The 23,225-nt window shown below is 40.3% G+C and overlaps 1 protein-coding gene across 1 annotated transcript in view; it reads left to right on the forward strand.

Moving 5' to 3' along the window:
- Window positions 1-23,225, forward strand: part of GAP43 (growth associated protein 43) — a 67,444-nt gene that overhangs the window by 9,425 nt on the left and 34,794 nt on the right. Inside the window, 3 exon segments of the mRNA XM_047724447.1 lie at window positions 10,852-10,929; window positions 10,931-10,964; window positions 10,967-11,464. Of these exon segments, the coding sequence (XP_047580403.1) occupies window positions 10,852-10,929; window positions 10,931-10,964; window positions 10,967-11,464 (610 nt within the window).

Consider the following 23,225-nt stretch of genomic DNA (forward strand, 5'->3'; position numbering starts at 1 on the left):
CATTTGCTTAGCTTAGACGGACAGTTTTATGAAGTTGAAAGTTACTTTGTAACTGGTAACACAAAAATTCAAATTATTATCTTTTTTTTTTTTTTCCTTAGCAGATGGAGTCCTAGTTCTCATCCATCTCCCATCAGCTAGGTTTTATAATGACATGCACTCTGATGACACATTATGTACCCTTACTAGATATGAGGTACAATGACTTTCAGAGGTGTTCTACTAACTATCCAGTGGGGGTGTGTTGGATAGAGCTGGAAATCCCAAATCATGAAGTCCCTCTCTCCTCAGGATCAGATGCTCCTAACCTAAGCCCCACAAAATGTCGGGCAGCTCCATCCACAGCTTTTATGAGGTAGGAGTATGACCAGACATGAGTAAAGAGCATAGTCCTCAGAACTTATGCAGGCAATTGTTTCACTGATGTGTAAGGTCTAGAGCTTGATCCACAGGATAGATATATGAAATAGCAGCTGAATGAGATTTTTCTTTTCTTCTCTTTCTTTTCTTTTCTTTTTTCTTTTTTTTTTTTTTTTTGTGTGTGTGTGTGTGTGTATGTGTGGAAGGGTAGTTGTCAAGTGAAGGGCATATATTTTGAAAAGGAATAGACTTGAATTTTAAATGAATTTTCATCACCAGATGCTGGACTACGTGGAGGTTTAGGGATGGATATAGTTAGGGATTGTTGTGTGTGTTCGGTGGCAGAGAGAGGGATTATGGTTTATGCTTGACACTGGGAACAGTTCCTCCCCCCTTCTCCAGGATAAAAAGAAGTGGATTGAGTATTGTGGCACATTTTAGACAGATTTCTGCTTATCTCTTTGAGGATAGATAGCTCTGGAACACTGTAGAGTTAAGGAAATGGACTCTCTCCTCCCTGGGTAAGGATACCAGTAATCATGGAAATGAATAAGGTCCTCGGGCCAAACCTCATCGGTATGGTAGGGAGGGAAATTTTTTTCCTGTACATTTCAAGGTCCTTCAGCTTGACTAAGTATTAAATTAACATGAGACAGGAGAAAAACCCAAAGCTTTATTACATGTGCATAGAGGCCCAACAATGAAACTGAGATCCAGAGAAATGACCAAGGTGGGCAGTTTTCATACATTTTAGACAAAGAGATGATAAATGTGTGAGAAATTGACAGGAGAAAGACAACAGGTGTTTGGGAAGTTTAAAAAGGAATCCTAAGCAGAATTTAGGCTGAGGTAATAGGTTAGGGGGAAAAAAAAATAATAACAACAAGGTTTGTTTCTATAGCTTTCTCAATTTTAAAGTCCCTATCTCTGGTGATAAAGATATCATATTACTTCTTAGTACAGGGAGGGTATTTCTCATATGGGAGATTTGTTTCCTGCTTTTAGGGGGACAGAGAAGGGCTTGAATGTCCTTGAACTTGTTGTTTCCCAAGTAGTTTCAGTTCAAAATAACTAATATGCCAGTGTGGTATATTTTGGGGCAGCCTGTCTTGGGCCTCTATAGTACTTATCTTATTAATATGTCTTAACTTAGTTTAATGATAATGTAGAAATTAAGTGTGTATGCCTGGGTGGCTCAGTTAAGCATCTGCCTTCGGCTTGGGTCATAATCCTGGGGTCCTGGTAATGAGTCCCACATTGGGCTCTGCAGGGAGTCTACTTCTCCCTCTGTCCCTTCCCCCTGCTCATGATATCTCTCTCTCTCGCTCACTCTCTTTGATAAATAAATAAAATCTTAAAAAAAATTACTGTGCGATGATAGTGATAATGATAATGATCAAGATGAGAAAAGTTGCAGCTAGCCCTTTTTGAACATGACAGGGACTGTGCTAAGAACTTTATCTGTCATCCTCGCTCATGTGACCCTCACTCATGTGATCCTCACAGCAATCCAGTGTGAGGGACTTGTTCTCCCACTCTGTCCTGTAGGTAAGAACACTGAAGCTGACCAGCCAAACTCAAGAATTGGGGATTAAGTGACAGAGTTGAGATCCAACCTGACGCACATTGAACTCTATAGCCTGTGCTCTTAAATATCAGGAAATCCTGGCTTGCTACATTCTTTAAAATGCATTGGATGAGGAGTAGGATTGAGGGAGGGTCCTGTCGCTTTGAGGCTGGATAACACAGGTCCCTTTCTGTGTCCTCAGTTACCATGACTATAAAATAGGCACAGCGATGTGTTCCTCACGTGGTTATGATGAGGACTAGATTGACATACTACCTGAAAATGTTGTCTACTCGCTATACGTGTAAGAAGAGAGAGAGAGATGCCAAGCGTTAGTGTCCCAGAGTGGAGAAAGGACACCTGGCCAGTCAGCTGGCTGCTGCTCCTGGGCATGTCCTCTGGTCACTGGCACAGTGTGGCACAGAGTCACATCACAACAAGTACAAATAAATGTTTTTGGAGCATCAACCACGAGCTGGCACTGTTTTAGCTACTGAGGTTTTGAGGATTGTAGAAAACTGACAAGGTCCTGCTTTCCAAAAATGTATAGTCCAAAGAAAGAGTCAGTTAGTAATGAAATAAAAATACATCGGGTAATCATAAACACAAAGAAGGAAAGCAAGGTAAGTAGACCAAGAGGAAGGCTGTGTATTAGAGTGGTTGAGGGAGGTCTCTCTCATTCCTGTATTCATTGAATGAAATACGTCAAGTACGACTGACTTAGAATATAATTTATGAAAGAGGCTTATTAAGAAGTAACAGACCAATAATCACTATTGAGTATAAAAGGAAGAATATAGTAATTTATTTAAATACTTATTGTGTCTTGTATTCCTGAATGTCCAACAAGAGGCATTTGGAGTATCTATCTGGAAAGAGGATAGTTTTCTATCAGGTTCTCTGGGCCCTAGGGCTCCTGCTGGGCTCTGAGCAGCTTCTCTGGCAGCTTGGGGCATGTTTTGCTTTTGGGAACTCACACCTGGGAGCAATTCACCTGTGATGGTGGTATGAGGGACTGTCTGTTGATTGGCTGCTTTTCTGTATTTTTCCTGATGTATTGGCTGCCTGCTGTTCTCCCTCTTTGTCCAGATGTTAGCAGAGAAGCCTCCCAGTCCCTCTCAGTCCCCTGTGTGAGCCGTCTTTTCAGCACTTGTTGCACAGTGTTTCCCTTTTGTTTCGGGCTCAGTGGTCCCCATAGGCATGGAGACCTCTCCAAGAGCAGGATTTAGTGTCTCCCTCACCTTGCCTGCCTTTCCTTCCTTTCAGTGTGCCCCTTGTAGAGGTAGTGAATACTTACACAGGTAGTGAACTACAATGGACAAACTTGTCAGAGGGGCCCATCCTACTGCTCAAGAATGGAGTGCCTTCCTCTCAGACCTGACTTTAAGCGAGTATTTGCTTGGGCACCATGTTTGCTGGACTCAAAGGATTTCTGAAAGAGTTTTGTCGAATTCTGTCTATCACATGCCCTGATAGATGGACCAGCATTAAGTATGTGCCTCATCTCAACTCGGGGCTCTCCGCAGCTTGTAGAGGGAGAGCTTTCTTCTTTGAATAACTAAGGGATTAATAGTCATCCCCAGCTCACAATCATAGGCCCTGGAGCTCATTATACAGATTAAGTATAAACAGAGGGGAAGGGGAGGAGTCTCCTACAATCCTCAGTGCATATTTTCACCTGTTTTACTAATGGAGAATCAGAGATATATATCAGAAAAATAATTTGATTGGTATGACTCTAGCCAATTCATAGATAACTATGAATCAGTTGTTTTTATCTTAGATTTATTGCCATTTTCAAGTGCCTTTTTGAAATTTTTAAAAAAGATTTTATTTATTTATTTGAGAGAGAGACAGTGAGAGAGAACATGAGAGGGGAGAAGGTCAGAGGGAGAAGCAGACTCCCCATGGAGCAGGGAGCCTGATGCTGGACAGGATCCCAGGGCTCTGTGATCATGACCTGAGCTGAAGGCAGTCGCTTAACCAACTGAGCCACCCAGGCGCCCCCTTTTTGAAATTATTATTATCAATGCCATTCTATAGGTTTGTAATCTCTCTTCACGTCTGATTTCTACTCATTCATTTCTGTAATTGTCTTTGTGTTCAACTTCACCATATGAGGTCACACACTCGGGTATTGGGGGACACATGCCTGTTTTAGTCAGATGCTCTTGAATTCCATCCCTGGGAAATGAAGGATTTTAAGGAAAGCTGACAAAATGGAACCCCAGACTTCCTTGCCTGTCATCATCTTTCTGAAATGACACTAACATGTTCAAATTTTGGATTCATTCAATAAATATTAATCAAACACCTACCATATGCCAAACACTATTCTAGAAACTGGAAATCCTGCTGTGAGCAAAATGGGCAAGGTCTTTCACATGCCGAATTTTGTCTGTTAGAAACCACCAATTATCCTATGCCCTTTACCTCTTCTTTCTGTCTTTGTGGGACAGTGTTACAAATACATCATATAAAATAAAAGATAACTCTTTTGAAAAGAAACTGAGTTCTCTTCCAGTAGCACCTTCCACTGTGTTGCATTTGCCACCTCGTATTCCATAGCAGGTTGGCTGCACGTGTCCGATAACTAATACATGAAAGTGAACTGAAAATCCATGTCTTTTTTTTTTTTTAAGATTTTATTTATTTATTTGACAGAGAGATCATAAGTAGATGGAGAGTCAGGCAGAGAGAGAGAGAGAGAGGGAAGCAGGCTTCCCGCTGAGCAGAGAGCCCGATGCGGGACTCGATCCCAGGACCCTGAGATCATGACCTGAGCCGAAGGCAGCGGCTTAACCCACTGAGCCACCCAGGCGCCCCAAGATCCATGTCTTGATCACTATTATCTGAAAAGTTAACATTACTATTCCAGTTTTCAAAAAGGGATGTTTAGTTCTCTTATTTAGTCAGTAAACAATAAGCATTTCTTGCTCAGATATTATAACTCTGGAGCTATAGTAATATGCAGCACCCTTAACTTGAAGGGAAAAACTCACTACCAGTCTGCCAGGATTTGCAAAAATCACTCTTGATGTCTTACATGCTCTTAGTCATTATATATTTCCTACTTGACCAGAAACTTTAAAAAAAGGACTTTGCCCTGGACTGAAAAATCGGAGTTTTTTTGTTTGTTTGTTTGTTTTTAAGAATTATTTATTTATTTTTGGTGGGGAGAGGCAGAGGGAGAGGGGAACCAGACTCCCTGAGGAGTCAGGAGCCTGATGTGGCTCTGTAACCCTGCTGGGAGGTCATGACCTGAGCTGAAACCAAGAGTAGATGTTTAAACCACTAAGCCACTCAGGTGCCCCTGAAAATCAGAGTTTAAAAAATGTGATGACAGTTGTTGGCAAAAATACCACAATTTCATAGCACTCACCTGTATTCTGCTCCTCCCACCCATTGCCTCACACCCTTAGTTAAATCTTCAAACCAGACTGAGTGTTGAGGGAACCTTGTGTAACCCAGCTGCGTCAATTCATCCTTTTTTTTTTTTTTTAAGGCTTTTAATTATTTATTTGATAGATCATAAGTAGGCAGAGAAGCAGGCAGAGGGAGAGGGGGAACCGATGTGGGGCTCATCCCAGGACCCTGAGATCATGACCTGAGCTGAAGGCAGAGGCTTAACCCACTGAGCCACCCGGACCCCTTAATTCATCTTTTCTTAAATTTTTTTTTTTAAAGATTTTATTTATTTATTTGACAGAGAGAGAGATCACAAGTAGACGGAGAGGCAGGCAGAGAGAGAGAGGGAAGCAGGCCTCCCGCTGAGCAGAGAGCCCGATGTGGGACTCGATCCCAGGACCCTGAGATCATGACCTGAGCCGAAGGCAGCGGCTTAACCCACTGAGCCACCCAGGCGCCCCTTAATTCATCTTTTAAATGATGCTTTCTTCATTCCAACTGCCCAGAAACCTGAAGGCATTTTATCTTCACAACTGGGGGAGGTTGGTCCATTTTCCTTTTCCTCCTCCATAAGGGGCATTTCACTGGATTCCTAATCTTTGACTAGGTTTGAAGAAATACAGAAACTTCAGCATGAACTTTAATGCTTGGGCATTTTTTTCTAAAGTATATGCCATCTATATTTAAAATAAACTATGCTTAAAAATAAAGTGAAATTTTCTATGTGAATTTTATCTCAATAAATTATTAATAAAACTAAAGTGAGCCATTATAGATGTCTGCCAAATTTTATATATATCATCAATACTTTATTCTGGTTCCTTTAAGGATTGTATAAGATCCTGATAGGCATGAAAACTATAGTATGATAAATTGTTGCTTAAGATCTCTCTGGCCCTTCGATTTTGCTTCTTAGAAATATTTTTTGCTCAGAAAATATTTCAATTTATTAAAGATGTTCTTAGAAGAATTAGTATACAAAAATGATTTTAAAAGCATTTATAATTCAATCACATTTAAGAGAAATTTTGAAGTATTTTAATAGTAGTATTTATAGCTGGCAGAAGTAGATACCGGGCCCGGTTTTTCTGTGCTTGGAAGGTTGAGGCAGTCGTATGATAACTGGAAAACATTGAATGAATTGAGATGTCCCAGTTGAACAGATGATGTTATTTTAGTTATGAAAGTCAGGCATTCATAGATTTTTGCCTGAAGTTCTTTTGCAATTTAATAAATGCAAATGTTTGGACATCTTAGAATGAATCCTGAGTTGTACCCCCCACCTTCACCAGAGGGAAAGTAAACTATTAACCAGGGCAACAATGTTGGATATTAAATAACTGCATCTATGTTTGGCTTTGTTACCTGTGATTCATAAATACGGTTGAAAATTACTGCCCTTTCACCAAATGGGTTGAGAAATTTGATTGGATTCCAATGAGTTAGTATGATGGGATCCATCCTCAGACCAATATTCATCCAAGATTTCAGCATTGGATGAAAAGCAGAGATTTCACATATTTTGAAATCTTTAGGACTTTATAAGTTACAGAACTCCCAAACAAATTGGTCAATAAAAGCAATAAGCTATAGAAGTGAAGATTCCTGAAAAAGTTATTGCTACTTACAGTGAGACTCTTCCTACATATAATGCACTGCACTGGAATGTCGTCCTCAGTTAATTCACAACAGCAACAGTCCCATGTAAAAAATGAAAGAATTTTGAAGTTCTCTCAGAAAACATCAGAGCTCAGCATAAAGTTTATTTGTCGTAGGACTGAGTTGAAAAGTGAATGTTTATTTTTTATTTTTTATTTTTAAGTAATCTCTATAACCAATGTGGGGCTCAAACTCACAACCCCAAGATCAAGAGTTGCATGCTCTTCAACTGAACCAGGCAGTCACCCCCAAAGTAAATCTATCTTGAGGAGACTTATGAACTGAATACCAGGATCCTCTTTTCTCCAGACTTCATTTATAACTCACTGTGTAGACTATTGGCCTTACTTTATAAAATGGGCATAAGGTTGGATGCCTAATGTGAATCCCTGGGAAACTACTGATTGTTAAGGCAGCATGAGGTTATCACCCTCCCCCGCAAAAAGCATATTTCAAAAAGAATCTTATGTGGGTGGATACAGTACCATCTGTTCACTAGTGTGTCCATAGTGCCTAGCATAGGTACTCAGTATTGTTAAATGAATAAGTGAATGGTGGTGTTGACATGATGCTTTATGGATTATCTGTCACAAGAAAGCCTAAGCTATTCCAGGTTACTAAGGCAATAAAATCAGACTTGGGTTTGGGTGGGAGGGAAGATGGCGAGTGTTCAAATACAAGGTGGGCCACTGACTCACTTATGCTATAAATTTAGGCAAGTCACTTAACTTCACAGAGCCAACTGAAAGAGTTGTGCTGAATTTGCTGAGTGATCTCTGGTTTCTCTGGGCTCAAATGACCATTGTCTTGTGTTAGTTCTTCTATTTCCAACTGGAAAAAATCTATGTGGCTTGACACGTTGGGATTACCTTGAAGGCACTCATGGGAAACATCCTCTTCTTTCTTGCTTCTCTCTCAAGAAAATATACTCTTAGTCCAGTTACTTCTAATACTCTGAAAGGAATTTTATCAGAAAATAACCTGTATTACCTGTATTTTAAGTCATATTAATAGAATCAATTACAAGTAAAAAGAAAGACATGCACACTCACAATCTAGTACTTTCTAGCTTAAGACTCAGTTTTTACTTAAAATATTTTTTCTTTGGATATTTTTATTCAATCACTTACGTCTGACCTTATCTTAGACTGGTTTCTTCCCTTTCCTCCCTCCCCTCTTCTCTCCTCTGTCCTCTCCTCTCTTCTTCTTCCCCTTCCCTTCCATCTCTGTCTCTTTCCCTCTATCCGCAACATTTATAAGTTTTTTTTTTTCCAACCAATCTGTAAAATCCATTTTCTCTAAATGTCTAATGATGTTAAGTGGTCCAGCAGTTTCTCCAGAATGAGCTGCGAGCCCATGGAATACCTTCAGCACCTCTTTGGTTCTACCTGCCTATTTGGTTGCCTAGCTCTTACAAGATTTGCCTTCACCTCTCCCCTAACTTTGGTCTTCCCTGATTCTCTCCCTTCCTACCTACCCCTCCTCTTGTGTTACTTATGCTCTTGAATTGTTCCAATGAAGATCATCCCCCAATCTTGGCGCCCAACCCTAGTCTGAGTCCTTCTAAATAGATATTTTAACATAGATGCTATGTACAAACCTCCAGCCCTGATCATTTGGAAAGTTAAAGTGGGAGATCATCTGAAAAATTAAAAGAGAAGGAGAGGTGGGTAGGTTGGGGGGAAGAATCAAGAGGTGCTCGTGCTTTATCCATGTGAAGTTTCTTTCATTATAGCATGCAGAGTCTCAGCTTCCTTCTTTTTATGCTTCCAGCTTTTTAAAAGTTTCATCCCCTTTGCTTTGTGTTTCTTAAAGAAAAAAAGGGACCATAAAATTGTAGCTTTTTTTATGCACACCTGCCCACTCTGAAATATGTGGTTTGTCTGCTCTCCAAGGAGCAGTATTTGTATAAAGAGCCACTTGGCATCAATGCCCAAGTGCAGATGTCCTATCATATAAGACTGTGCCTCATTCAGAAAACTCAAGATAGAGTAAAATAAATTAACAACATCTTGGCTCTGTGCTCTATTCACAACTGTTAATTTAACAGGGTTATGCTTCCATCTCTGAGCTGAGAGTTCCTGGCAGGGACAGATGCTCCCGTGCCCCACATTATGCTGCGTGCCTCCCAGTAGGAGTTAGCAAGCAGCAGGATGGAGGGAAGGTAGTAGCGCATCAAAGAACTGAACAGTGTCGCAGCATAGTCCCGTGAGAAGGGAGAGGAATGGGCCTCTCCGAAATGCTTTTCATGCACTCCTTCATACTTTGTACAGATACAAGCACTGTTAACTGAGGAGGAAGAAGAGAAACTTGTCTTAAATTTTACTGGAATATTGTCAGTCCTGCTTTTACTCTCATGTGTGGCCAATTTTCAATACCTTTGTATATCCACTAGCATGTTGATGAACCTACATAGCAACGGGCCCACATGCCTGTGTGAAGGATGTCAGACAGACCCACGTCATGATTCACAGGATCTGGGTCACTGGGGCAGAGCGGGTATGACAGATAGAAAATATACCCTTGTATTGGCCTGCTGTGGCTTACCTCCTAAACTGGAGTAAGGCCAAGATCAGGCCAAAGCCAAGACTGGGGCCAAACACAGGACTTGGTACACGATAAGCACTCTTCTATTATTAGTCTTTTGAAGAAAATTTGCTGCATTGTTCACCACTGTATTTCCTCATTGCCTAGAACAGTGTACAAAGGTTAAAAGTTCCAAAGTTAAAGGAAGAAGTGAATGGAGACTATAAGTAACCACATTAGGGCACCATGGTGAGCAATGTAGTTATATATAGAATTTGTGTACTTCCTTATACATTTCTTTCCATGACTATACCTTTTCTGCCTATCTTCTCATTAATTTCCGTATGGAAAAAATTATTTACAGTACATAGTATTCTATAAATGTTACACAAATGGTAAAAAAAAAAACTGTATTCTAGTCTCTTGCCTTCAGTATCAGATGACCTCCTTAATGGTAATATAAAACTAATTTTAGGTTTTAAAATTGCTTGGGAATAAGAAATTGTGATTCAGTGAATATATGCTACTCTTTCAAATGTGGAAACAGTGTTTTCTATTCTGTTGTTTTTTTAACTCAAAAATAATGGCCATGTTATGCATTCAAATTTTGAAGGTCTCTATGTTGATTACTATGTTAGAACACATACAGGTGAAACTAGCTATCATTTTGTGACCAGCATTCTGAGTGGTCACATTCTGAACAAATCCTTCCAAGCCCTGAAACTCATTTGCATCTTGCACTAAACCCTGATGGATCTGTTGTCTAAACCTTTATTTATCCTACTCTGTGCCTCCATCTGTTGATTTCCTGACCAGATTTGAAATCTTGGGGAAACCAATAGACTTTCCCACGATAATTTCTAAACCATCATGTGGTTTTTCACAAGTTCTCTTTTAGGAACTCAGAAACACAGTATCTTTTGGAGCTCTTTGATTAAAACCTAGGATGAATGTAATTTGAGTGATCAAGTTACATGCCCAAAATAAAAGGCTGATTTAAGTTTGGTAATGGAGAAACATTGAGCTGGGGCAAGAAATCCGTACAAAATAACACCCGTGATTCTGAAAGTCCAAAAGGACATTAGTTTTCCCATAAGATAATCTGTGCTCTACTCAATTTCCCCATCAAGGAGAGAGGAAAGACTTGATTCGAATGCAGGGTATTGTTGATCCCTTAACTTCAAATATGGAGCCTGACACAAAAGAAGTCACTTAATGAATATTTGTTGAGTGCTGTGATCTGAAGGAACAGAACACCACTTCACCTCTTCTCTGTTTTTTTTTTTTTTTTTTTTTTTTTTTAAAAACCCCCCTCCCCCTTCTCCACAAAGGTTGAAAAAAACGATGAGGACCAAAAGATCGAACAAGATGGCATCAAACCTGAAGATAAAGCCCATAAGGCCGCGACCAAAAGTTCAGGCTAGCTTCCGTGGACACATAACAAGGAAAAGCTCAAAGGAGAGAAGAAGGGGGATGCCCAAAGCTGCGGAGGCGGACAGCGAATGAGAAGGAGGAAGCCCCCCGTGGCCGATGGCGTGGAGAAGAAGGAGGGAGAAGGTCCCACTCCCACTGACGCGGTCCCTGCCTCCGGCCCCAAGCCTGAGGAATCCGGCAAGGCAGGCGAAACTCCTTCGGAGGAGAAGAAGGGGGAGGGCGCCCCTGATGCTGCCACAGAGCAGGCAGCCCCCCAGGCTCCTGCCCCCTCAGAGGAGAAGGCCGGCTCTGCTGAGACAGAAAGTGCCACTAAAGCTTCCACTGACAACTCGCCGTCCTCCAAGGCCGAAGACGCCCCAGCCAAGGAGGAGCCTAAACAAGCCGATGTGCCTGCTGCTGTCACTGCTGCTGCTGCTGCCACCACCCCTGCTGCAGAGGATGCCGCTGCCAAGGCAACAGCCCAGCCTCCTACGGATTCTGTGGAGAGCAGCCAAGCCGAGGAGAAGATAGGTGAGCCGCCGCCAGGGCCCGCGCCATGGGTGGGTGGGCCACAGGGACATGTGGGGGGCGGGGAGGGAAAAAGTCTAGAAGGCTTTTCAGGAAATCCAGGGAAGCTGCACTTAATTCCCCAGAGTGACAAGGCAGAGGGCTGACTCTGGTCACTTACATTCCCCAGGACCTCCAAGCCTGAGAGAGAGCTCGGGCAGATCGGCATAGCGGCTACTAGAGAGATCTGGCAATTATCTTGTTAGCTGAATCAGCATAAACAGTAAAACTAGGTAGTCCTGTTGGAGGAAAAAAAAAAAAAGTATTCAGTGTGCTGGATGCACTTAGTTTAATAAGTAATTACAGAGGCTACATATATTTTTATAGATGGGAATTAGCTAATATGATTATTTGGCTCTTGGAAGTGCCTGGTTAAAAGTACAGCCAACTCCCTCTTGATCCAGATGATCTATTTGTGAATTGCTGGCAGCAAAAACATAATCTCAGACCACCTTTGCCTATCGCTCAGTATGTTTCTGGGCATTCTCCCCACCATCAATTGGTGAGTAGTGTGCGTATGTGTGGGTACGCTCAGAGAATGTTAATTGTAACACTGAATCAGGGTCAAACTAATTAGGAAAATAAGTCTGTGGATGTTGCCAAAAACAAAAGAAAAACCCCAAATATAGAACATGCTGTGAAGTCAAACATAAATTATCATTTTACTACTGAAGATACTACTTTATACCAAATGCATAAATAATTGAGGGTTGACTATGATTACAAAAATGAACTGGATTCTCTTCGGTTTGGAGCTTTAACTTGAAAGCTGGAATGATTTCGCTATTATGGCCCAAAAGAGCCTGTGCCAAATTAGAATAGAGCATCCCCCGAGCGAGGTCAGTTTAATAGAACGTCACCTCTGGAGACTAGACCCATCCTTCACCCTAACCATCCAACTGTAGTGAAAGAGGCCAACAGTCTCCAAAACTGTTCTCCAGTCTAATATGACCCATGAATACCTTTCAGCCTCAAAGACTTTAAAGATAAAGTTGCTTCTGTGCCTGTTTGAAAGTTTGGGTTCACTCCTTTCGAACTTTGTGAATTTAACCCATGACCTGTCCAAGGACCTATATTTGGACTGGACCACATTGTGCCCTTGAGAAAGGACCTACTACATGGGGAAATGTTGGGCATCTGACCATTATACTGACAAAGTAATCATTGGACATTTGCCATGATATGCATTTCAGATACTAAATTAGACATTACAATTGACAGGTGACTATTATAGGTATATTTCAAGTCTACTTCTTTCATCTTACCCTCAAAATTCTGTGAATAAGAAGCCAGACTATATTCATTGTTATTATTAGCATTCTCTCACTCTAAACAAATCACACACCTCTTTCTATCAGTGATTCATTCTAAATCATTATTCTATCTACATACCTGCCCCAGGGGCTAGAACTTGTGGTTAAGAAGATGGGAGTATTTCCCTAGAAAAGGTAAGGCATGTGATAAAGAATGGGGTGTCGGTTTAATTTTCTGAGCAAAACCAACCCTGTTAACTATTTTTTTTTGTTCTATTTTTTGATTTGGTTTTTTAAGTTGTTTTTTTTTTTTAAATTCCAGTTAACATTCAGTGTCATATTAGTTTTCAGGTATACAATATAAGTGATTTCAATACTTCCGTACCTCACCTGGTGCTCAACAAACAAATGTGCTCCTTAATCCCCATCACCTATCTCACACATCCCTCCATCCACCTCTCCTCTGGTATCCATCAGTTTGTTCCCTGTAATTAAGAGAGTTAACTGCTTCTCTTTAGGCTTAAGGTTATAATCTCAGATATGATGGCTGGAAATTACGTTCTCATAAATTTAGAAATTAATCATGATTTTAAAAACAAAATATTTGAATGGTTGGAGTCATATTTTTTAATTGGAATTTCTAAAGTTATGAGAATAAACAAAGACAAGATGTGATTTTAGGTATGTGCTCATGATTTGGATTAATAGAAAGAAGGAAAACTTGAATCAATGAGAAGTCTAAAATATATTTTTAAGGAAATTCAGTTTTGTTATTTTGCAAAATATGGTAATTCTGAATGAATTAATGAAGTATTTTATGTAGTACATGCTCATTAAATGTCACGTGATGAATGAATGCATGAAATTGACTAGATTTCATTTATAGGTAATAATTTGTTTACTCACTCTCATTCCTCCTGCAACCTTGTTTAGATCATTCACTTATTAAACAAAGCCTTTGGTTTTTGAAGGCAAACAGAGATTGTGCCCTGTGCTAAGTTTTACAGATTCCAACTGAAAAATGTCTCAATTAGTCTAATTTTTAATATGTTCATCGAAAAGTAATTGAAAGTGTAAATGAAGTTCAGCTTGAAGGTAATTATGAAGGAGGATTTATTTTACATTGTTTCTGAGTTTGGGGTAGTTACTGTTTTCTTGGTTAGATTCTGAAATGCTGCCTTTAGCTTCTTTCTGGACTGATGTGTCTATTAGCCTTGCCTGCTGTATGTGACAAGCACAAATTACCCAGATGTGGTGAGTCTCAGGAATCACAGAAGCTAGAAGTGACGGGGAGATCTATCACAGCATAGCAGGCCCAAATTCCCAGGAGCCCTGTGCCACATTTTCTTCTATCTACCATTGGATCTCATTCTAATCCAAGTTAAAATAACAGTATTTCCAATTGAGCTCCACTGTCTGGAAGTGGATGTCTAACCTGGGTGGCTGTAGGATTCTGTGGGTGGCTGGATGGGTATAGAGAGACAAGCAGAGAATGTGAAACAGGGTTTGGGGCAAAACAAGTCACTAGAGAGAATTCAGGACAATAATTTCTGTCAGCAGGAGGGTAAAAAAATTTGGACCAAATCTGATCACTGCTTTAATACAATGGCAATTCTTTGTAAATTATGAATATGTTATTTTACTTCCTTTACTATTTATGGCTTTATTACACGTAGATGCTATTTACATGAACCTTTGGAGCTAGTTCGTTTTTTCTTTCCTTTTGTTTTTTAAAAGCCCCAACTATATCTCCCTCTCTCTCTGGTTAGCCACTCTACCTGCCTATATTTCGGTATGCCTATGACCAAAGATTTCAGTGTATTTCTGATGATAATTCCTATATAGGAGGAGGAGTGTTTAGGCATATCTAAGACAGTGCTCCCCTTTAGCCATGAGGAGAGAACTTTCAAAACCAACTTCAGTGATAATGTCCTTGGTGTCTCTTGCTGGATAGTGTTGCTCTCCTCATTAAACTCTCAGTGAAGGAATTCTGCTGTGTCTCTTCTCCATGATGTTATATTGACTTCCCCCAGTAGAGACTCCAAAATTTCTGCTGTAGCCATATTCAGTGATAGAGTACTACCAAAGTAATACAGCCAGGTGGCTAGAAATCAGAGAGGTTGAAGAGGTGGTTGCCACAGGGTACTTGACTAATACTAGTGGGAGCTGTAACTCTGCATTACCTTAGGTTTTCTGTATGTTGAACTTGGCTGCATTTTATTTCCATGGTCTCATTACTTCTTTCTAACTGGAGTCACCAGTAATGACCTTCAAAACATGAGAGTTTTTTTTTCCTTCACATTTTTATTTAAATTCTAGTTAGTTAACATACAGTATAATATTGGTTTTAGGAGTAGAATTTAGCGATTCATTACTTACATATAACAACCCGTGTTCATCACAATAAGTGCCCTCCTTAACCCCCATCACCCATTTAGCCCATCCCCCACCTACCTCCCTTCATCAACCCTCAGTTTGTTCTCTATGGTTAAGAGTCTCTTATGGCTTATTTCTCTCTCTCTCTTTTTCCCTTCCCATATGGTCATCTGTTTGTTTCATAAATTCCACATCTGAGGGAAATCATATGGTATTTGTCTTTCTCTGACTGATTTATTTCACTTAGCTTAATACCATCTAATTCCATCCATGTCATTGCAAATGGCAAGATTTCATTCTTCTTGATGGCTGAGTAATATTCTGTTATATATACATACCACCTCCTCTTAATCTATTCTTCAGTCGATGGACGTCTGGCCTCTTTCCATAGTTCGGCTGTTGTTGATAATGCTGCTATAAACCTCAGGGTGCATGTACTCCTTCAAATATTTATTTTTGTATCCTTTGGGTAAATACCTAGTAGTACAATTGCTGGATGGCAGGATAGTTCTATTTTTAACTTTTCGAGGATCGTCCATACTGTTTTCCAGAGTGGTGGCACCAGTTTGCATTCCCACTAACATTGGAAGAGGGTTCCCCTTTCTCTGCATCCTTATCAACATCTGTTGCTTTCTGTGTTAATTTTAGCCATTCTGACAGGCGTAAGGTATCTCATCGAGGTTTTGATTTGTATTTCCCTGATGACGAGTGATGTTGAGCATCTTTTCCTATGCTGAAACAGGGGAGTTTTGTCATTGTCACACCTCTTTTCCTTTTCCATTTTCTGCTTCCTACCTCCTTCCCTCTCCCCCTTCCTTCCTCTTTTGTTTTTTTCCTTCCATTTATATTAACTTTCTACTGTGCTAGGCATTAAGATCACAGAGATGAGTAAGGTATGGCCACTGATCTTAAGGAGTCTCGATCCAGTAGTGTGTGTGGGGTGAAATTTAGGGAATGGTGTTGAAAACAATCATAGTAATAATCTCAACTAAATTAAATTCTTCAAGAAGGTAAGGACTACTTCTGTATGCCAAGGCATCATGGGACGAAATGTGAGTGAGACAGTGCTTTATGCAATGTGAAGCATGCTAAAAAAAAGTTTCTTTATTATGTGTCTTTATTGCCAAATTGTTAGCCAAAAGAATGGATGCAAAATTTATAGTTTCTGGAATCATACTTAAGTGTCCAGCCCATGTTTCTGGATTTGGGGTAATTCTTTCTGTTCCTCCAAACTAAGTTTTCCTACAGCCCAGGGTAACCATCCATAACATGTTTAGCTCTCCGAAGGACAGGTCCTCTTCCACCAAGCACTGTTAGATGTGAGATTTCCCAAGGATATTTACACTTTTATGGCAGGGTGCCTCATAAGCAGTTTTGATTTGAAATGTGATTTCAACCATTTTCCAAATTTATACACAACTCCCAAAGAGTGAAAATTTGGGTTGTACAAGTCCATAAATGTTGTCTATAAAACATGGGCCCCCTGTCAGATACCCAGTAGCATGCCGCTTAAAACTGTTGATTATTAAGTTTTTATGGAGCATTTTTATATTGCCCGAGTAATCATTTTTATTGCGTTTTCTTGACAACGATCCAATGGCACTTGAAAATATTTTCTTTTCTGCTTTTATATTCTGAGAATAGGGGCAAAGTAATGCATATTCTGCCCAAAGACAGCCAGTGATGAACCAAGGGTCAGACTGATAGGACTCTATATCGTCCCCTTAATTTTAGCCTTGCAGTTCTTTTTTTTTTTTTTTTTTTTTTTATTTATTTGACAGAGAGAGAGAGAGATATCACAAGTAGGCAGAGAGGCAAGCAGAGAGAGAGGGGGAAGCAGGCTCCCTGCTGAGCAGAGAGCCCAGTGCGGGCCTAGAGCCCAGTGCGGGCCTCGATCCCAGGACCCAGAGATCATGACCTGAGCCAAAGGCAGAGGCCTAACCTACTGAGCCAATCAGGTGCCCTAGCCTTGCAGTTCTTTACATCTCTTTTAAGGTGCAGTTTTATCAATTCCTGCATTTTCTTTTTTTCTTAGCAGTTGTGACATTTTTTGATTATTGTTGGACAGCACCAACCAGAACTTTCCTGGGCTGTTCTGGGTCCTGTGTGCCCAGTAAGATGATGCAGAGGAAAGAACACTGGACTAGAATAAGGAAACTAGGGTTCTACCTCAATATTTCTGCTAACCAGCTGTGAATTTTAAGCAAGTCATTGTTTCTCTCTAGGTTCCAGTTTTAAGAGGAGGGGCTGGGAGAGTTGGCTTTTAAGGTTTTTTCAAGATTTAAAATGCATGGTTTTTGTAACAGCTAGCACTTAAGGAGTATTTGTCAAGTGTCTGACCCTGTGCTGACTGCTATATGGGGGTTACCCCTATTTAGTCAAGAGCACTCTGTGGTATAAGTACTTTGACAGAAGAGGACCTCTGAGGTTCAGAGAGATTATAGCACCTAATCACTTTCAACAGCTAGCAAGTAGCTGAACCAGGTGCTGAGCCTTACATTGAACCCCGATACCACTACAAGTACTAGTCCAAAAAACAAACAAACAAAGACAAGGAGGAGATCTAAGAACCCCAATATTGTGTCTTAATCTAAGAACTTCCCTTTCATTTGTATAATTGGATCCTCTAGGCTCTTGTCCAGGAATCATGAGTGATCACTTTTACAGATGAGTAACTAGTAATTACCTATACTCCTGGCCATAATTCCCTCATAGCTCCATCACCCCAAATTATTCAGAATATTAAACTAGTTCTGAGTTTGGGGTTCCTAGTTTGAAAATCATAAAATACTACTGTCTTATTAAGCCTAATCAGTTAAAATTGGTTGTTCTTAACAGAAGTACTACTGACTCCATTGAATATGTTGGGAGAGCTGAACATTAGAAAGTGAAATTTTCAGATCTCAGTTAGATGAAAGTAATTTCATGGGTTCTAGGTTATCCCTACCCTGAATTTGGCTTGTCAAAATTAGTATCTTTTAAAATTCTGCTTACATCTTTTTCTTCCCTTTTGGCAAGTAAAATTTTTTTTAAAGATTTTATTTGTTTTTTTGACAGAGATCACAGGTAGGCAGAGAGGGGGTTGGGGGAGAGAAGGCTCCCTGCTGAGCAGAGAGCCCAATGCAGGACCCTGGGATCATGACCTGAGCCAAAGGCAAAGCCTTTAACCCGCTGAGGCACCCAGGCACCCTGGCAAGTATATTTCTTTTTTTTTTTTTTTTTTTTTAAGATTTTATTTATCTATTTGACAGAGAGAGATCACAAGCAGGCAGAAAGGCAGGCAGAGAGAGAAGAGGAAGCAGGCTCCCTGCTGAGCAGAGAGCCTGATGCGGGGCTCGATCCCAGCACCCTGAGATCATGACCTGAGCCGAAGGCAGTGGCTCAACCCACTGAGCCACCCAGGCGCCCGGCAAGTACATTTCTAAAGGGCCCCAGTACCTTTCTACTTGTGACTAAAATAATATGAAGAACTTAATAGACAGAGCAGGTTGGAGAGCAATCACTCTTCTTTTCAATTTAAAAAATGTAAGCTGACAAAAGATAAGAGGAGATGTTTTAGAGTCCAGAAACTCACATTTTGAAAACTTTCATCTATTCTTTCATAGCTCATATTAAATAATCACTATTGCCTCATAAAGGAAGCTAATAATCAGAAAGGCATGTAAGTAGCTCTGCTAATTTTAAACTGTAGAGCTATATTTGGAATTGAAAATGAAAGAGTATTTCTTAAAATACAGATGACTTTCAGATGCTAGTTATATTCATAAAATATATTTTCTCATTTTCTCTACACACATACATATGCACACAAGATTCCAGAAGGATTAAGAGGGGGAGGAGGAGGAGACAGAACTGAGAGCAGCAAGGGTTACACAGTCCATTTGGCTAAGCATGGAGAGAGAGGAGAGCACTCAATTTAATGGACTAGAAAGCACTGAGTGGTCATTACTCTTATTTTCTTCTCACAGTCATAGCTTCATTAAATAAAGAATGGAAAGCTTTCTATAACCAGACATAAAAGGAGGGGAAGAAGGAAACCAGTGGTGCTGCTTCAAACTACAGAACCTGAGCCCTTGAAGGTCTCCTAAGATGATATGGTTTACAGCATGCAGAAAGAGGAGGGAGGGGTGTGAGAGGATGTGTCCGTTTTGCCAACCCTCTTAGTCATGTGTGAACTTTGTGTCATAAGGCAATGACTGAATCAGGTGCTGAACCTCAGACCAATTCCTATAAGCAAGAAAATCTGAATCTCTGCCTTTTCAAAACAGCTTTTGCCAGTTATTGATCTCACAGTAATAAAGCTTGGCTCTCTAAGCAAATAATTTATTTCTGGGCTTATTTAAAAGAATTGCCCATAAACTGTTTTCATGAAGATGATGAATAAAATCCATGCTTTTAATAGATCTGATATCTTACGGGCAGTATTTGGTGCAAGGGCTCTGTATTTTCAGCATAAATAGACTGAACGCTACCTACAGTCAAGAGAGTTGGGTCCTCGTTCAGGTTCTGCTGTGATTCCAGGCCAGCCCTTCCACCTCTGGGCTTAGGTCCACACCTGCAAAGTAAGTGTATTCAACTAGGTCTGCTCTGCCTTCTAGTTCCAAAAGGCAGGTATGCAGGGATAGACTGAAGACGTGTCTTTCAAGTGTGGCCACATGGCGTCTTACTCAACCCTCCTTGCTTTCCTGCAATCCCTTATTTTCTAAACTATTAGAAAGTGGGTTTAGGGGACAGGGCAGATAATAAGTCTAAATAGAGAGGCAAAGAATCCAGGAAGAGTCAGGTTTAAGAAAGTTTATGGTTACACTGAAAGCCCAGGAGACTGCAGTAAATAAATAAATAAATAAATAAATAAATAAAGCTTATTTATTTATTTATTTATTAGAATAATAAATAGAAAATTTTCTAACCCAAAAAATGAAATTTTCTAACCCACCTTATACTTGAGATTGAAAATGAGGAGATGACAATGATGTTTTCTGATATCATTAGATTCTCGTTTATCTCTCTCCTGACCCTGTCTCTGAGATGCAAAGCTATAGCTACAGTGGCCATAATTTGCTGTTAATAGTTTCACTGTCATCTTAGACTTAATTCACTTTTTATTTTTATACCCATCTTATTTATTAAAATAATTAAAGCAGCTCCAAGAGTGCACAAAGCCTTGGATTCCTGTGTAGAGCGATGGCTGCATATCTGCCAGACAATTGTGGTTGATAAGCATTTTAAAAAATTTTGTCAGGAGAGTCACTAAAGCATAAGAATTATATGGATAGGCCCAATACAGTGTTCCTTCAATTCTTTTATTCATTCTACAGCCACAGAAATTGAATCTTAGACCATGAGTGAAATTAGGTAACAGACCTAAGTGGCTGGATTTGGGCTCTCAAACATTCCAAGAAGAGCTGGTGCAGGTGAGGAACAGGTTAGTTGTGAGTACTTAGTAATTCTTACGCATATTTTCAATCTTCAAAATCACAAATTAAGGGAATGTAAAAGATAAAAGATTTCAGTTTGATCATCTCATACTATTCTGTTTGGAATAGAATACCATCTTTAAGGTATCTTCAAGGGGAAAAAGTACCCTGGGAAGGCTAGTTGCTTTTTCTTATAAATCATGTTCTTTCCTGGAGGCATATATATAGTCAAGTAAGTCCCTGAGGCTAGTTTTTTTTTTTTAACTGTTTTCCAGTATTAGTTAGTAGAAACTTCTGGATTTTGTAATAGAAACCAGAAGGCATTCCCCTAAAATAGTCCCTTCTTGCTGATGCATGGTGAATGTGTGTATTTCTCAGGTAGAGTAGAGATGAACATTTATATAGCTTTGCAAGAATCTTCTCTTTGGGATATGAAGAGATGAAAAATGTAATTTAGACATGTTTAAGCATATCTATGTACAGACATGTATCTATGCCTGTAGCCCACTCTTTTGCCAACTCACTAGCACATATGTACACACACACACACACACACACACACACGTACACAGATCTCACATATAGGGAAAGCACTGCCCATGAGTTCAGGCTGTCAGAGAAAATTCTGAAGAACAATGAACTACATGTTTTTCCACTCTTAAGGCCATCAAGAAGCCAAGAGTGGGGGGGGGGGGCAGATGGCTCTGGGAATGCCTGTGAGTCTCTCAGGGGATCTGTGTGGAGAGCACCCCTGCCCTGCTTCGGCTGGTGGGTGTGTCCCTGGAATGTGTCTGTGAGTGTTCAGTGAGTTGGGGGTGCCAAGAGTCAGGACAGAGGCTATCTATGATGAAATTTATAGTGTGTGAAAATGAGACTTCTGTGTAGGCTAAATAGGGGAAAAGAGCCCAGGCAGACTTCCTGGGGCAGAGGTCACCTCTGCTGAGTCTTGAAGGACAAGATGTATCTACTAAAAAAAGAAAGCCAAAACTTGAGAAACTACCGTTCACTTGAACTAACACAAAAATATAAATAACTCAAGTCCTAATTCAGCAGCAGCTATTGAAGATGAATCCATAGTGGAGGAAAGAGTTCCATGATATGTTCTGTTTATTGTCAAGTCCCTGGCTCCTGTAACAATGGGAAGTAGGAGGCAGCCGGTAAGTATTTGATGAATGAATTAAGAATAAGTGAAAAATGGTATTATAATAGAAAAAGTCCTAAACTGACCTAAGAGACTGGATTCTAACCTGAATGTTTGGGGCAGGCAAATTCCTTGCATTCTCTGGGAGTGAGCTTACCCTTTCATGGAACCAAAATGTTCGGACAGAGGCTCTCAGGATCACCACTATTTCTAAAACAGCTCGACAATTCCCGTTTATGACACATGCCAACCTCTAGGTAGATTCTAAGTGCTTAACCAGGAGGCTGTGCTGCTATCAACCTTTCTGCTGTTTTGGAGGCTGAATAAAGAGCTTGCTGGAAATTTTGCTGTTACTCAGAGGCATACGTCATCCCTGAGGTAGCTAGATTTCAAGCCATTCGGAGACCAGAGTGAGCATTTTGCTTCATGTTCAGAAACATATTGAAAACTAGAGGAAACCGAAGCTGCTTCCTTCTGAAAGCAGGTGATTAATTTCGTTCCAGCCCCGTGAGTGACCTGTGTGAGGCTCGTGCCAGTGTGTGACAGGAACACCCGGAGAAGGAATGATCTGCCAGGTTCCTTGGCTCCTTTTCCTCATCTGACATGTTTAAGTAATCTTCACAGGGTGTTAAGAGTCTCCTGAACCTGCTGTGCCCCACTATAGGATGAATTGTTAATATGTTCCCAAGCCCACAGTGTTGGGACAGAGACCAGAAAACGGGCTTTCCCACTCCTGTTGCCTAGTCTCCTTTCCCACAGCAGTATAAACATAATTTGTGTACGGCTTGTGAGCTGTTCAGGCTACAGACCATAAGGAATGCTGAAGTGGAAGGTTGAAAGATTTCTTCCTACATATAAACTCTCACGGATTCAGTAAAAAAGAAAGACAGGGCAATATTCTATGAAACTGTCTCTTGTCCAGTTAAAAGGGCTGAGCAAGCACGAAGTTCAGCCATGCATTTGCCGCATTTTCCCATCAGTGTAATCAGATCATTCCAGAAAGAAAAGCAGCAGGGGGAAGATGTTTGTTTCCCTCCTTTCTCCTTTCACCTGGAAAGTTTAACTAGGCTAGGTGGAAAGAACCTGTCTTCCCTTGAAAAACACAGGTCAATTTCCTCTTTCTTGCCAGTTTTTAAGGAAAAGCAGAGGGTAAAAATGAAGCAAAATCTTGCTACTCTCTGATTAGCTATTTATGGATGTTTCTCAGCCCAGCAGAAAGGTAGATCTTTAAGATGTAGCACTGTTTTTGTGCTACATTGAGTGTGGTCTGGATACAAGGTGGGTGCAGTTGTTAAATTGCGTATTGTTCTTGAACTTCTATGAACTGAAATCCTTCTCTACTTTCCTAACATTCTGATAGAGCAGGTTTTTGCAAGAGTATCACACAATAAATGAATAGTTTTTCATGTTCCTATTAATCTGGGAACTCTGGCTGCCTCACATCAGAAGTCTCCACCAGAGGATTAGTTTGAAAGATGTGTTAGAAGGAGCATTTATCACATTTTCAGGTATTATAGAATAATGTTTCTCTTTGTCAC

Source organism: Lutra lutra, chromosome 1, assembly GCF_902655055.1.
Source record: "Lutra lutra chromosome 1, mLutLut1.2, whole genome shotgun sequence".
Lineage (NCBI taxonomy): Eukaryota > Metazoa > Chordata > Mammalia > Carnivora > Mustelidae > Lutra > Lutra lutra.